Raw genomic sequence first — 14,704 nt, forward strand, 5'->3', positions numbered from 1 at the left:
AATTCCAGCCCACCTAAGTTACACCTAAATTGGGTGTTAAGTGAAAAAACAACCACCTCCATCCAAGATGGAGATGAGCTGACAGGCAGCAAGTTCCCCCACCCTGAAGACAGCCAAAATTCAAAGGTTGCCACCCAGTGCTCCCCTCGGCTCTGCACCCACCTTTCCTTTCAGCTCACAAGCTGCCTTTGAGCCATTTGGGATTGCGTCCTGCCCAAAACAAGGCACCGATTGCCATTTTGTCCTAGAGAAGGTCCCCGCCACCTTCCTCCTTGGTGCTCCCCTACTATGGGAACAAGGCCAGCCCAGGAAGGGAGCGGCTGTAGCACCGGTCCCCAAAAGCACAAAGGGTCAGATGAGACAGAAAAAGAGTCACAACAATCCAGTTACTAAATATATTTTTTTTTATTATGCACTTTTGCTGACAAAGAAAAAATTGGGGAAATAGATTAAGGAAGAAATGGGCAGAGAGATTGAAATAATCCCAGATTTTCTGAGTGAAAAACAGTTTTGGCCAGACTTTCTCAAAGGAAAGCAAAAGTCTGTAATCAGGGGACTGATATAAACCCACAAGGAGATAAGCCTCAGCAGCAAAAGCTGTAATCATGACAAAATGTACAGGACAGGAGGATTTCCACACTGCTGCACAAGCTAAAATGGTGGGCCAAGTCTGCTGAGCATCCTTTGTGCATTTACAGGAGTCTTGCATTGATGTACAAAGTTGCAGGAGATGGAAGAAATACTACAGTTGCAAATTAAATTGTGATTTTGTTCAGTTGACTGTAAGAGTACATTGCATGAGTAGGACTATGACAGAAGACTAGCAGTTGCTCAGAAAGGAAAGGAAAAAAGTACATCTACATTTAAAGCCCAGAATGTAATGACTTAATTTTTCATTACGGGAAAAGAAATGCCTCTTGTCAAAGCAAGGCACAGGACAGATGGCCAAACCAGGGAACGCAGGAGGATGAGGCTTTCTTTCAAAATATCACAGCCTTTCTAGCCCGAGGATGAGACGGGCAATGCAAAAAGGGAGTAGGGTGGGAAAAATATAGGTGAGCTGCCCAACCTCTTGGCATTGGTGGGAGTTTGATGGTATAGGGCACAGGGACAACCAGCAGCAGGGAGGGCACCTCGTGTTCCTAGAATGAATTTGGGGAAGGGGAGCAACCAAAATCTATCAGAAGGTGGACACTGGACTCCAGTAAAGCCAGCTTGAAGACTGACTGATCTTAGAGGAGCGAGCACAAACCCTCCCCAAAGCAGAGGGAGGCACAGGAAGGTGTCAGGAGAAATGGGCAAAAACACGAGTACTTCATAAACCCAGAACCGACTAAGGAATTGTACAAAAAGCAGAAGTGAGATCAGAGTTTACTAATAATTAAAGAAGCACAGACATATACAGGCAATACACAGAATGACCAAGACAGCCATATCACATTAGCAGCTGATATACTTACTATTACTTTTTCTAATATTGTAGGAAGGAGGCTGTTTTCTTCTTCGTGAAGGTCTTGATCTTTGTTCCCCCAACTAATTTATGTTGCTTAGTCTAGCAAAGAGGACACATTATAGACATCACAACTATACTTCACAAAACTCAGGGGAAAAAAGGTCAATCATTTCTCAGGTCCAACAGCAACAGAACCAAAAAAACCCCAAACATATTAGGCTGAAGCTGCAGTGAGAAAGACTTGCATTAGACATTTCTAAATCTCTCCAACCATAGGAATATATGCAACTCCTTATAATGTTTAAGAAGGTTGTTGACTCTCAAGGATTTTTTTGGTTTGTTTCTTTCTAAAAAACAGGTTATACATCTGTCTGTGTGTTGGTGGTGGCTTTTGAAGCAGACAGGAACTATATAACTTCATGAGATACATTACACAGAAGGCAGGATACAAAGACATCAGGAAAACATTGAAATTCCTCCAAAAATGCCCCATCTGGGGATAGCTTTCTAATTCTGTTTATCCACTGCTTTTCCTGAACATTACTCTTAACACAAAGATTTACCTCTGTTTGCAAGGCGGCGTAAATGCAATTTAATAAAGACAGTACAATAAATAGCAGTGTCTTAAAATAGAGTTTTTCCCAGTTATCAAGACAAATGCTGCTGGATACCTTAGAGATTCTTGCTTTCAGCTTCTGATGTTCTCAGCACCCTTGGGACAGACTCAGTACTCAGCATCTTACTAATGAAAAAGTCATAGAACCAGAGAGGAAAGTAGCAGAAGATGCAGAGGGGCATGTAAGCCCCTTTGCCAGGGGTGTACAAGCCCTGTGGTCTCTTGGCCAGCAAAGCGTGCAGGATAGCGTTCAGCACGGGCGAGAGGTCGGCATCGCAGTACGCGGGAATGCGCAGGAGGTAGTCCTTCAGCCCCAGGAGGTAGTCCTCACCGTAGTCTTGCCTTGTGCGTGCTGGGAGGTTCTCCATCAGCTCCTTTTCTTGCTTATCCCACAGGTCGGATGTGCCTTGTATACCTGCAGTAGCGACATCACAGGATGGCAAGTGGTTTGGGGGCTGAATGAAAAGAATTCATCTATAATTAATAGTCAATGAGTTGTTCTCCACCACCAGCCTGAGTCGCAGTTGTTCTAAACTAGGCCAGTGAAGGACAGACAAAACAACTGGTTAGCTGCGAGTGCTTTTATCTGGAAGAGATGGGAAAGCACAAAGCACAGACTACACAAAAAGCGTGGGGTTCTTGCACCATTTGGTTACCAGCTCTACCAAATGCCAAATCAGCATTTCCCCCCCCCCCCCCCCCCCCGCCTCCTCGCCATTCTGTCCTTATTCATTTTGTGGCTGTTTCTAATCAGTATTTATTAACTGATGTGAGTGACTGAGGAAAGACAGGCAAACTAGAATGAACAGGATTCACTTGGGCTGGCCAAGTGCTAAGCTCATCTTTCATGAGTGACATCGGTATTTCAATAACTAGTTTCATGAAGGATAAGGCTTGTATTAGGCCAGATTTTTAAAAAAAACAAAAACAAAAACAACTATTTCCCCCCCCATCTGCATCATGTACAAATGAAAGCAGTGGCTTTTCCAATGCATTTATTGCCTAACTCTCATGAATTAAGCACTGCAAATAAAGAAAAATCTTTAAATAAATATTTAAATCTCCAATACCGGGACTTGTTTTCATGCATGAAGTTTTCATCCAGCAGTCTGACGACAGCTAAGCAGGGACCTGAAGGTAAAACCTCAGGCAGGTACCGCTGACCCCGCAGGCGCTGCCAGAGCCCAGTGCCCCGCAGCGCCCTTCCCCAGGAGGGGAGGCATTCAAGGGAGTGGGGTTTTATGAAAAAAGACCATTTTGCTTTTCATCGGCATAAAAATCATCTCCATTAAGTCACCAGCACTTGCTGAGTAGGCAGCAGTGGGATTTGACGTTGTCCTCAGGTAGCTGCCAGGCATGCCCACAGAGGGGGGACCTGCCCGGGTGGGCACGGGGTGTAGCGAGGGTGCGTGCAGCGGGAGATGAGTCCGAAACCCAGACGGGCTCTGCAGAAAGTGCTCAGAGCGGCGGGAGAAGATTTGGAACAGAAAGCAGCAGGAGCGTAGCGGAGGGAAGGAGCGGAGAGGAAAGATCAGAAACTACGTAGAGTAATATTGACAGCAAGTAAGCGGGATGACAGGTATTGCTGCAGATACTTTGATGGAAGACTGAGCAATAGAGACAGCTCTGATGTTGAGAAAGGTAGGACTGACAGCGAGTCCTGAAGCTCTCACGCAGGACAAGCAAGCTGTAACACTCAAACACACCATGACGCTCGGTTTGTTAACTTCAACCAAGCTAGAGCAAAGGCAAGGCACCCACTGCCTGAACCCTGCCCTGTCTCAAAGCAAAGAGAGCTCTGCCCAGGAGGATGGCTACACTCGCAAGGCAGAGGCAGGCGGCGTGCAGAACTAGAGGGAACATCTCTGGCACAAAACGTGAATCTTAATTTCCATAACCAACGTGAAGAATGGGGAAAAAAGTCCGACTGCTGAGAATCACTCAGGGCTCCGCTTGAGGATGCTGGACTAGAGGGAAAGAGGCGAGGCAGAAAGAACTACCTGAAATGTCAAATACCAACCTGTTCGGAAGCCTGACGGATGAATTGCAGCAACTTTAATTCCCCATTTGGAAAGCTCTTGCCTCATTACTCCAGAAAACATGGACAGAGCTGCTTTTGATGCACCGTATGCAGCACACCTCGGTAGTGGAATGCCTCCTGCAGGAGCAATATAAACATGATAAAGCTCGGCAGTGGCTTTTTCCAGCCTTTATTTTCGTGATTTAGAAGGAAGATTATAGCACAACCAAAATTATGCGGCTCTCACTGAGGTTAAAGACAAGTCAGTGAGGGAATAATTTCTTTCTAGAGGTTAAAAAAAAGTGAAAGTTGTAAATTAGCAGTTGCTTATAGCAGTTATGCTCAGTAACACTTGATAAGACACCTTGTATGGCAGAAAAAATAAACTGTATTGCATTTAAAGATAAAAACTGCTGAAAATTATGATTGTTAGTTTCAGAAACACAGATAATGTTTTAGTTCGTATAAATAGTGAAGCAACAGTTTAACGCTGCTGTTCTTGTCACTGTAACACGAATTTCAAGCTCCTACTATAAACCACAGTTACAACAGGGTAAGTAATCTCGATTCTAGCTTTATAAAGCCAACTTATCTTCCAGTTCTCTCCAGCTAGTTTCAGCAAGACCAGAGGCAAGAGGCCAAGAGTGGAGAAAACCTCTGTGGAGAAACCAAAGCTAGAATCACAGCCCCCCGGCGACAGGACTCCCTGAGACCCACCACAGAAGCAGATCCCCTGCCTATACTTATATCCCATCTTCTCCAATCCCAGCAGCAGTTGTTCAGATGGAGAAGATAGAAAACAGTCAGTATTTTAGATTAATTTAAAATGAATCCATATGTTTACAAAACAAAAGCTTCCAGAAGAGAATATCTTCCAAATACAGAGCTTTCCTCTGTTCCAAAAATTAGCAGACTGTCACTTCTTCAGCTTTAGAAAAATCCAGAGACACTTTGATGTGAGCATCTTCCCCTTCTTCAGCCCCCCCACTTTCTCCACAAGGTCGGTGTTATCACCGCACAGAGTATCACTGCCAGATTTAGGGGTCATCACAGCTACCACGGGCTGTGTTGGCACAACGGGGAGGACAGAACAGAATGGGCAACCCTTCTCCTTGAGGCACATCACTCCTTCTCCTGCCTGCATGGGCAGTTGGGCACATCCTCCGGTATGGCCTCCATTTCAAACATTACATATTTATCTCCATGTATTTGAATCTTTTAAAAGAAAATACTTTGATACAGGGGAATTTTCAGGTAAGCCACTGGTGCCGTTTATTGGGTTTTGTACTGTAATGACCAAGGTGTCACAGGCGCTTCTTACACTGAGTCATTCCTTTGAAGAAGTCCGGCCAGTTATATGTTAATTATTCTTCTGTATGCATCTGAATAAGTTTGAGTTTCAATTGGTTTGAGCCAATTGAATCACATACATTTTTCCTCTGAGGTCAGGCTAACCTCGAGTCCAGTTAAATTAGCTCTACAGAGACAGGAATAGATTCAGCACAATGAGTCCTCGCTAACTTTTCTGCTAATGTTTTACCAAAGGACCCTCAGACCCTGCATTAAGAGGAAGCTATTTACCCAAACTGGTCCGCATGCAAGAACATCTGTGCGAACAGCTACAGTTTAAGCAGGGTCATTATCAAGTCCTGTAATGGCAAATTACCACAGGGAAGCTCTCCATTTATCCCTGCAAGGCAGCTTGGGGATTCATGCCAAGAATTAAGACATCTGCCCCAAAACACCAAAAGCGCAAGCTTCACTTGGGTGCTCAGAGAAAACAGAGGTCTGTCCTCTGGCTCTGTGCTTGCAAGGGCTGGTGGGCAGAGCAGCACCAAAAAGGTCTTTCTGATAATTCAGTCCTGATTTCTTTAAGTGTCAGCAACAAGCCATAAACACAGGCGTGCAGATACAAAACATACTTGGCATTATAAAAAAAAAAAACAGAAGACGACAGTGTCAAAGCTAGGCTGAAACCACATCCTCAACATAAGCTGTGAACGCAAGGTAACACCTTCACAAGCCACCCCAGCAAGACAGCGGGATTCGGGTGGACACCAGCTGCACAGAAGTAAGGGTCCAAGCAGACAGGGCAAATGAAAATTTGGGAAGCAGACAATATGGTAAATCCTTAAGAGGTCTTAAACCAAAACACTTTCTGGCATCGTGACATCCTGCTTCTAGCAGGTCTCATTTTCAAAGGAGCATTCTTGCTCCTCAGCTGTTGGCTACCAGATACTGTATTACTTCAGTTCCTACATCTTAGCATCTCAGCTGTCCTCCTAGAATAGAAGCTCATGTTATAAAGACATATATATAGTAAGCACAGGATCCAATTTATGGGACAAAACTGGAAAGCATATTATACGCTGTTAATGATTTTTTTAAAAGTTATTTTATTCTTGAAAAAATACCACTTTGCTAATAAGTTAGGCTAAAGTATTTTTAAGAAGATATCTAAAATATTTTAAAAAAAATATAAACTCACACTCTCTTCAGGTCCCAGGTTATTAGCAGACCATGCTCTAGGACTGTGCACTCAGGAAAGAACTGTAGGATGCAGCAAAATATAAAACTGGCTTCTGCTCTTGAAGAATTAAATGTTACTCTTCAGCAGGTGTTTTATCATTGTGCTTTCTCACCCTAACTACAGCACTTGAGCCCTACGAGGGTAGGGAGGTGGAGCTGCCCAAGTGAAATATCTAACATTTATTACAGACTGTTAAAAAATGGCAAGTGTCATGAACTTACCCAAAAGATATTTATGCTCCAATTTTAACCCACAGTACTACGAAAAGGTTGAAACTTGAGGTGTAACCAGCCCAAATGGAAGAGAGCCTGTCTCTGCGAAAGGCAGACAGCTTTTGGGCATCTCCACAGTGTGGCTCAATGACACACAAACTGAGGTGGTCACAGACTTCTGCTGGAACATGTTATAAAAACATCTGTGATTTACCACCCATCTTTCTGGAAGCTCACAAAGCTATCACTCCTAGCATCTATGACACAAGATCTGAATTTTACTGTCTTTTACATAACGACGTATTTTTAGCCATATTAAACTCTTCTTCTTTAAGGGCTGTTTTCTGGAAATAGTTTCCCAAACAAAAGAAAAACCTGCACTTATTACCTAAATATTGATTCCCTAGGTGTATTGACAAGCAAGACCAACTGACGCCTTCCTCGGAATTTTTGCCAAGGAAGTTAGGCGTTTTTTCTGTTGCACCAGAAACGTATTTGGTGCTTTAGTTCAGCTCACCTGCCATGCTGGACACGTTAACCAGCCTCCCCTGGGATTTCCGAAGTAACGGTAAGAAGGTCTTGGACACCTCTACAGCCCCAAAGAAATTCACCTCCATGCACTGCCTGTACGTGCTCATGGGCAGCAGCTCGCCGTCGGCAGGGAAGCCCAGGACGCCTGCGTTGTTCACAACTCCCCAGAGTCCTGGGAAGAGGAGAAAGCACAGGGCTGCTATACAGCGGGAAATCAACTCCATAAAGACTAAACTGATGAGCTGGATGGTGCCTCCAGATCAAAGCGGAGATGATCTGCAGCAACAGATACACAGTACCCACTCCGTGAACAGCCATCACCATTTTTTGTATGTCCCAGAAAGCAGGAGTCATCAATATAAATACCCTGACTGCCCACAGACTGTGGTGTGGAAATAACCTACACACAGAAGCCACGATGCAGCCAACAGTTAAGACATGCACCTTGTAAGCAGCTATGTTAGTACTCCCATTAGAATGGAAAAAAAGCTGTACCTGTATTTTGCACCTTCTCTGAGACTTTTAGATAGGCTTCCTTGACTTGGTTGGCATTGGTTATATCCAGCTGCAGGAGAGAGAGTCTCCGAGAACAGGTTTGTCTCAGTTGCTCAGCTCCAGGTCCATCCTTATTCAAAACCCCAGCAAACACAACAAAACCTAAGTTGTCCAGGTATTTAGCCAGTGCATGTCCAATCCCAGTGTCACTTCCTGAAAGCATCAAAAAGACAATTGAAAAGTGGGTCTGTCCTAAAACACCATTTAAAAAAAAAAATAAATAAAGAGAGGCATGTATTGGAAATACATGGAAATCTAACCAAAAAGATGATGAAATAAAGTCACTGAAATATATATGACAGTAGGCAGAAAGGTTCAGATCTGAAGGTTCGAGGAGCTGGACCTTTGCATGTTCCACAAAGATTGATAGACCATGTCCTCTTGGCTCAGAGCTGATGGCATCACCTCGTGCTCTACCACTGACAGATTCTAAGACTTACTTCGTGCATACAGAGGAAATAAAAACCTAGACTGGGTTCATACAGATATTCAGACTGAAACCTGATAACAAAAGTAGCTAGGAAAAAAAAAGAAGAGAAAACCCACAAATATTTTCATTTGAAATCTCAGACGGACAAAGCAATTATATAGCATTGGAAATCAAATTGTTGGGTTCTGTTTCTTAATTCAAAGAAGTAGCATTATTTTATTCAAGTACCTACCATCCAGATCCTTCTGATAAACACTTTTTTGTCACAGGCTGCAACCAAGCCAAAGCTAAGCAACTGTTTACCTGCAAAGGAGTTCAATGCTTTCAAACCCTAAGAAAGCTTCAGGCATTTTTAGGCTAAGCCAGATAGTACCAGCTATTTAATTCATGCAAACTTGCATCAGAATTTCTTTTATCCACTGTATCCTCTTCCAGACTTACTCCCCATAAAGCAATGAACTACCAAATGCCGAAGCACTAATAGAGCAAACACACAACAACGATCTCTGCGATCACAACTGTGCAGTTCTTCCCACCAGGTAACAATGATGAATATTTAACAAATAATTTGATTGAATCTCAAGTGTCTCTCTTTGACACAGTATTTAGCTGCCGCTATCTTAAGACACTTTTAAGTGTTTTCTCTCCTGGTGTCTTTTTTAATTCCAGTTTCCATTCTTCCCATCTACAGAGAAACTTCTTAGCGAGGGAAGAAACATCTCACCCATCTGCCCACCAAGACTCCCAGCAAAGGAACACAGGGCTCTGCTAAAGACAGGGAAGGAGCTTATAGGGACTGTGCTGCAGGAGTTTTGCAAAGGACAATATCAGGAGGAAAATGAGGAGTTTAAGAAATTAATGCAGTTTTTACACTGGAAAGCAGAGATACATCAGCATGTCCCACAATATTGCACCGCACCCTCCAGCGTATTGTGGCAAAGAACGCTCCTGGATGCTGATGTGCACCGAGATCCGCGGAGCTACCCCAGGGCTTGGTTATCTCCTGCAACAGCAATTTATTACATAAATGCTCAGCTTCCAAACCCACCTGCATGGCTGGAAACCTGAATGCAGGACAAAGGACTGGAACTCCTGCCAGTTTTTTTGCTATCTCCTCATCTATGAATGAGCTGCAATACTCCTTACTTAACCCTACCAGAAAGTCATAAGGGTTAATCTGGGATTTTGGCACACCAAGGCGGATATTAACAGAGTTATTCACAGGCCTGCTCCTGCACTGAAAAACCATAGTCAATAGAACTTGACTGCCAAAGAGATTCATCTTAATCATGCTAGATCTTCATTTCTGGGTTCTGTCTTTTAACCAGGGCTTTAGTCATGAAAGGTGAAAAAAATTAATTCCGGGTGACCTGAAAGAAACACATACTAAATGCCTGGATCAATCAGTGCAAGATGTTGAAAAGAATTACTCATGCACTACTTAATCTTAAAAAAAAAAAAAAAATCATGTTTTTGGCATTTTTAAAGTCTGCAGTTTGTTAAGATGCACCAGAGCACCACATATATCACACTTTGCTTCTCACAGCCCTGGCCCGAAAGAGAAGAGGAGAACAAACCTGCATTCTTGGAATTCCCTAAAGAGACATGAAAAGGCCTGCATATATCCCAAAGACATAACAGATTTCTGGGTTTCAGGGTGGGGTGTCTTTCCTTCTTTTTCTTTTAGTGAAAAACCCTATTTTTGGATCAAATCCTTCCCCTTTCATCCTTCCCAGCAAGTACACAGCCACAGAGCTACATATTAAGTTTTACAACACAGCTTTAACTTGGGAAGGGGCAGAGTGCTCAACAACTAGGGATGGGTGTAGCAACCCTGAGAAGGAAATAAAAAGCAGTGTTTATCTGTGCCTGCCACTGGGTTTGTCCCCAGCTTTTATCAAAACAAGTCTTATTTGAGTTTCAGACCTGGTATTGAAGTCCAGAGAAACTCTACCCTTCAACTCAAAATTCAAACAGTAATTAGGTCTCCATAGGGAAGAATTCTGCCCCCCGCCCTTTGCTTCTATGTCAAAAAAAAAAAGCAATTTGTGAATGGTTAGAAGATATAAGAAATGCAGTCACTACGGACTGTAACTGAATTGTTACTGAGAATTTATCATCAACTCACACTGAGCGTCAGAAACGCCAAGTCACACATCAAGAACGAAAAGACCAAGTTAACTGGAGAAATTCATGCAGCTGCACACAGAATAACAGAATTTTACAATTCCTGCTACTTCGGATCTTCACGGTAATTTAATTTGCAGGGAAGCTGGCTATTGGGTCTACCAAACTAAAGTGTTGGCATGCCCACGAGCTTCTGTTTAAGGACACTGAAGCTACTCACTCCCAGCAAGACGTTCAATAAGAAACGTTTCACCAGTGACTTTAAGACTGCTCATATGCCCACAGTTATTCACGTGAAAAAGCATTTTGACAACTGGGCACAGTTTTCCTCTGTCGTGGTACTCCGGTGAAGTGCCAGCTTAAATAAATAATGCACAGCAGCACCCATACAAGGGACATCCAAAGGGGACCAGATCAATATTTGACAAAACCCAGGGAGAGAAGCACAGATTACTCCATCCTCTGGCCAAGGGCAGCTGTCTCACAAGTGATATGTGGCAGCTGCCCAGAGCACAGCAGCATTCCTCAACCTTGTGGGGCTAAAAGGGGGGGGAGAAGTGTTAAAAAAAGAAGATTAAAAAAAAAAAATTTAAAAAATCACCATTTCCCATGAAGTGCCTGCCTCAGGTCTTGTCTAAATAGGAGAAAATGACACCAAAATCGATTTAAAGGCACCTTGCACATGCCCACAGACACACATCCTACAGTTGGTATGGGGAGAAGAAGTACAATCAGAGTAATTTAACCAAGAAATGCGTTAAGTAAAACTTTTGTTTCAGTTGATGGAGGGTTTGATTGATCGCGTACCAGTCTGGACTCACATAAAGGCCAAGAAGAGCCTCCTCAGATGCATCAGCTGTCAGAGGTGTCCAAACTTGCATTTCTTCAGGACAGTTGCAACACAGGTACAAAGCAAGCACATTCGCTCACTGGAACACGCCTAAACATTCTTCGCTCCCCTATATTGCTCTAATTTAAATTCTCTAGAGCAGGTAAGCTCTGAGAGAGTGCTTTTTCCTGAAGAACTGCAGTCTTATAAAAAGCAAGGATATGCCCAAGTGCAAGCGCAACCCCTGTCTGCAGGGGTGGGAAAGGAGTGCTGCCTATTCCCCCCTGCCTCATATCCATCTTCATCTGATACACCTGCAGGGAGAAAGCCAGCTGGCAGATAAACCCCGAGAGGAGAACTTGCTGCTCATCTTGTCCTCTCTTCACATTTGTATTTAACCCCCGTATTAATGCTTGCTAGGCAAATCTAAATTATTTCCAGGTGTCCCTATAAAACAAAATGAAATTCTGCAAGAAATAGCTATATAAACCAAAGCAACTTAATGTAGCTTTCCAGAGGGGAAAAGTAGAAGATAAAACAAAAAAGAGCAAGTTAACAGTGCAAGAAGCAGTTGGCAGGCACTCTGGTTTAAAGGTTTGATTAACACAAATAAACAACATTTAAAGTTTTAGAAGAAACAGGAGAAGAGCCATAAAACTACAAAAATGCCATCCCTGCAAAGTAAAAGTGGGTATCAAGTAGGTCAGAGTGTTAACAGAGACTGAATTCATTAGCTCTGAACTTTCACTGCTAGTGAAGGAAATTTCTCACTCCCAAATGATTTCATACATCGTTTCAAAGAGATGGCACCAAACCAGTGTCTTGAAACATATGCGTGATATACACAGCGTGCACCGTGTAAACGCACACACCAAAAGATAACTGTACATCCGTAACCAGTGCGATAAATTCAAGTAAACAAAAGTAATGTATGAAGGTAGTGTTCTGACGGCTTCCAGAAATTAATGTCTCTCCTAAAAAATTAGACCATCGTAAGAATTCTTATGCTTTTTGCATCAGTTAATTTCACAAGTATGTCTAAAAAGCTACTTGTAAAGATTAAATGAGACACTAAAAAATAACAGCATCTATTAAGATGCTTTTCTACTTAATTTCAGAACACTTATTTACCTGGAAAAAACATCTCTAGCAAAGCAAATAAAACGAGCAAAAAAAGGAAACCTTACAAGCACGCATTTCATACATACCTCACCCGAGGACACAAAGTTTTCCAGCCCACTTGTGAGAAAAGCCAGGTTTTTTGCTTCCCGGAGCGCGTCTGCGGCACCTTACCTGTGACGAGCACGGCTTTGTCGCCCACGGGCAGCAGCGCCCTGCTGCCCAGGTACGCGGAGGAGACGAGGCACGTGCCGCAAAACACCGCCAGCCCCCCGCCGGCCCCCAGCGTGGCCACGGCCACGCACAGCAGCCCCAGCGAGGCGGGCAGGAGCCTCCAGACCAGCACGTTTGCTTTCTCCACCGGGCTCCTCTTGGCCACGCAGAGCACGGTCACCCCGAAAAGCAGGGTGACGCCCGCGCAGAGCCATCCGAAGGGGCTGCCGGCGAGAGCATCCATCGGCAGGGGCGAGGAGCAGGCGCACGCACCCCAGCACCGGCTGGGTAAAAGCAGGTATTGCTAAATGCAGCCTGTGTTATATAGGAGCAGGGGGTGGGGCAGAGAAAGGGGACTCTGTGTAAAGGTCTGCCATAATCTCACTTACCCTTGACATCAGCAAGAAGTAGAAGCTTTCCTTTTCTTACCTTTTATTCCTTCTGCCTGACAGCTCCACCCTCTGAACAATATGCTGGCTGGATAATGATTGACAGCACTGGGAATGGACACGATGTAGCAAGCTCTTGCTTCAGGAAAAAAATTAACTGCTATATGTTTTATATGTTTAAAGTACATTTTCCTAGCCAGTGAAAAAAGAACAGTTTCCTTTATGGGAAATCGTTGGAATTTCCTGCCTAAAAACTTGGGGTGTAGATTCAGTGGAACTGATTTTCGATGGGCAGTGACAAAAATGAGTCAGGACAGGGTTATTTACTCTCTGTGTGGTCAGCATTGGGCTTTATCACACACGGGCCACCCTCTTCTTTCAACAAAAAGCCCAAAACGACCTTCCCTGCTTTAGTGCACACCTTTGGCTATTTACCCACTCCACATTCTGCAAATACCTACGGTTAATTGACTTTCAAGGGGCTCCGGGTGGCTGGGAAGGGGTGATTGCTGGTTTGCCATTAAGGGCACTTTGTTAAGTGAACACATGTAACACACCTGAGACTGAGTCTTCAGTTGACCTGAGTGACGACATTCACCTTAGCTTTGACAGCAATCACTGGTTCAATACCCACAGCAAGTTGGGGAAAAAAATGTAATCCGTTAAATATATTTGAGAGATTTAACACCTGCTGTGTTGTACTCCAAAAGCTATTAATCAATAAGAAAATTTTAAAATCCATCCAGCTAAAAGGATTGAAATACAACTTAGGCATATTTAACCCCGTTTAAAAATCCCTACTAACTGGTTTGAGAGACGAGCCCAAGTTATCACACAACCTAACAGGATGCTAACATGATGTTACTGGTTTTCTGAAAGAAAATGTAGTGCTGACCTATTTTATTTTAGACACAAGAACATTTCCATTCCACTATTCCTTTGGGGATTTATGGGATGACAAATCTGTTGAATATACATTTTTACAGCCAGTGAAAATGTTTACATACCTCTTTAGGTAGTTTACATTACAGATGAGGTCACTTTCTTAAAGGAACATTACCCTCCAGGTCTGCTTGTCATTCATTACTATTGCGAACACCCACTCATTCATCCATCCTCCCACTAGTGCACAAAGTGTACACTATTTTCTCTTCTCTCTGCCATTTGCTTCTTCTGCTTTTAGTAGCACGCTGGTCTCGAGATCAATTATACCTTGCCCTCCGTTAAGGCATCTTAAAGATTTCCTTGGACAGTTTTGCTCTCTCCCCAGTAGGTCTTCATGGCATGATTTAGATGATCACAACTGTGCTGGCATTCAAAGCATCTGCCCTCACACTCGAGGATACAGCGAGCTGGAGTTTTTGCCCAGTGGGATGAGGGGCAGAAGCGACCACCTCCACCCTGATGTCCTCCCTGGCTCCCCTCAGCCTGTGGGGAGGGGACAGAGGTGGGCGAGGGGCCAAGCCGTGGTGGCCACCATGCCTGGTCCCTGCAGAGCAATCTCCATTTGAGTCTTCCCCTCCGCTCCATGCTGCCCCACCACGTCCCCCACTGAAATGCATACGTGCACGTGCACATCCTCTCCCTCACGCACTGAATCGGAGAGTGGGGGGATATATGGAATCCCGGGAATACCTTATGCATGCATTGCACGCATGTCTGCTGCTGTGCGCTGACACA

At 43.9% G+C, this 14,704-nt stretch overlaps 1 protein-coding gene across 1 annotated transcript; it reads right to left on the reverse strand.

Moving 5' to 3' along the window:
- Positions 1–475: 475 nt before the first annotated feature.
- HSD17B2 (hydroxysteroid 17-beta dehydrogenase 2) lies at positions 476–12,908 on the reverse strand. Its single transcript, XM_052798119.1, has 5 exons — positions 12,597–12,908; positions 7,858–8,070; positions 7,349–7,534; positions 4,090–4,227; positions 476–2,484 (listed from the first exon to the last, which is right to left on the reverse strand). Exons 1-5 carry the CDS (start codon positions 12,877–12,879, stop codon positions 2,126–2,128), a joined length of 1,179 nt encoding a protein of 392 aa, XP_052654079.1. The 5' UTR covers positions 12,880–12,908; the 3' UTR covers positions 476–2,125.
- Positions 12,909–14,704: the final 1,796 nt, after the last annotated feature.

This window comes from Harpia harpyja, chromosome 9, assembly GCF_026419915.1.
Source record: "Harpia harpyja isolate bHarHar1 chromosome 9, bHarHar1 primary haplotype, whole genome shotgun sequence".
NCBI classification, from domain to species: domain Eukaryota; kingdom Metazoa; phylum Chordata; class Aves; order Accipitriformes; family Accipitridae; genus Harpia; species Harpia harpyja.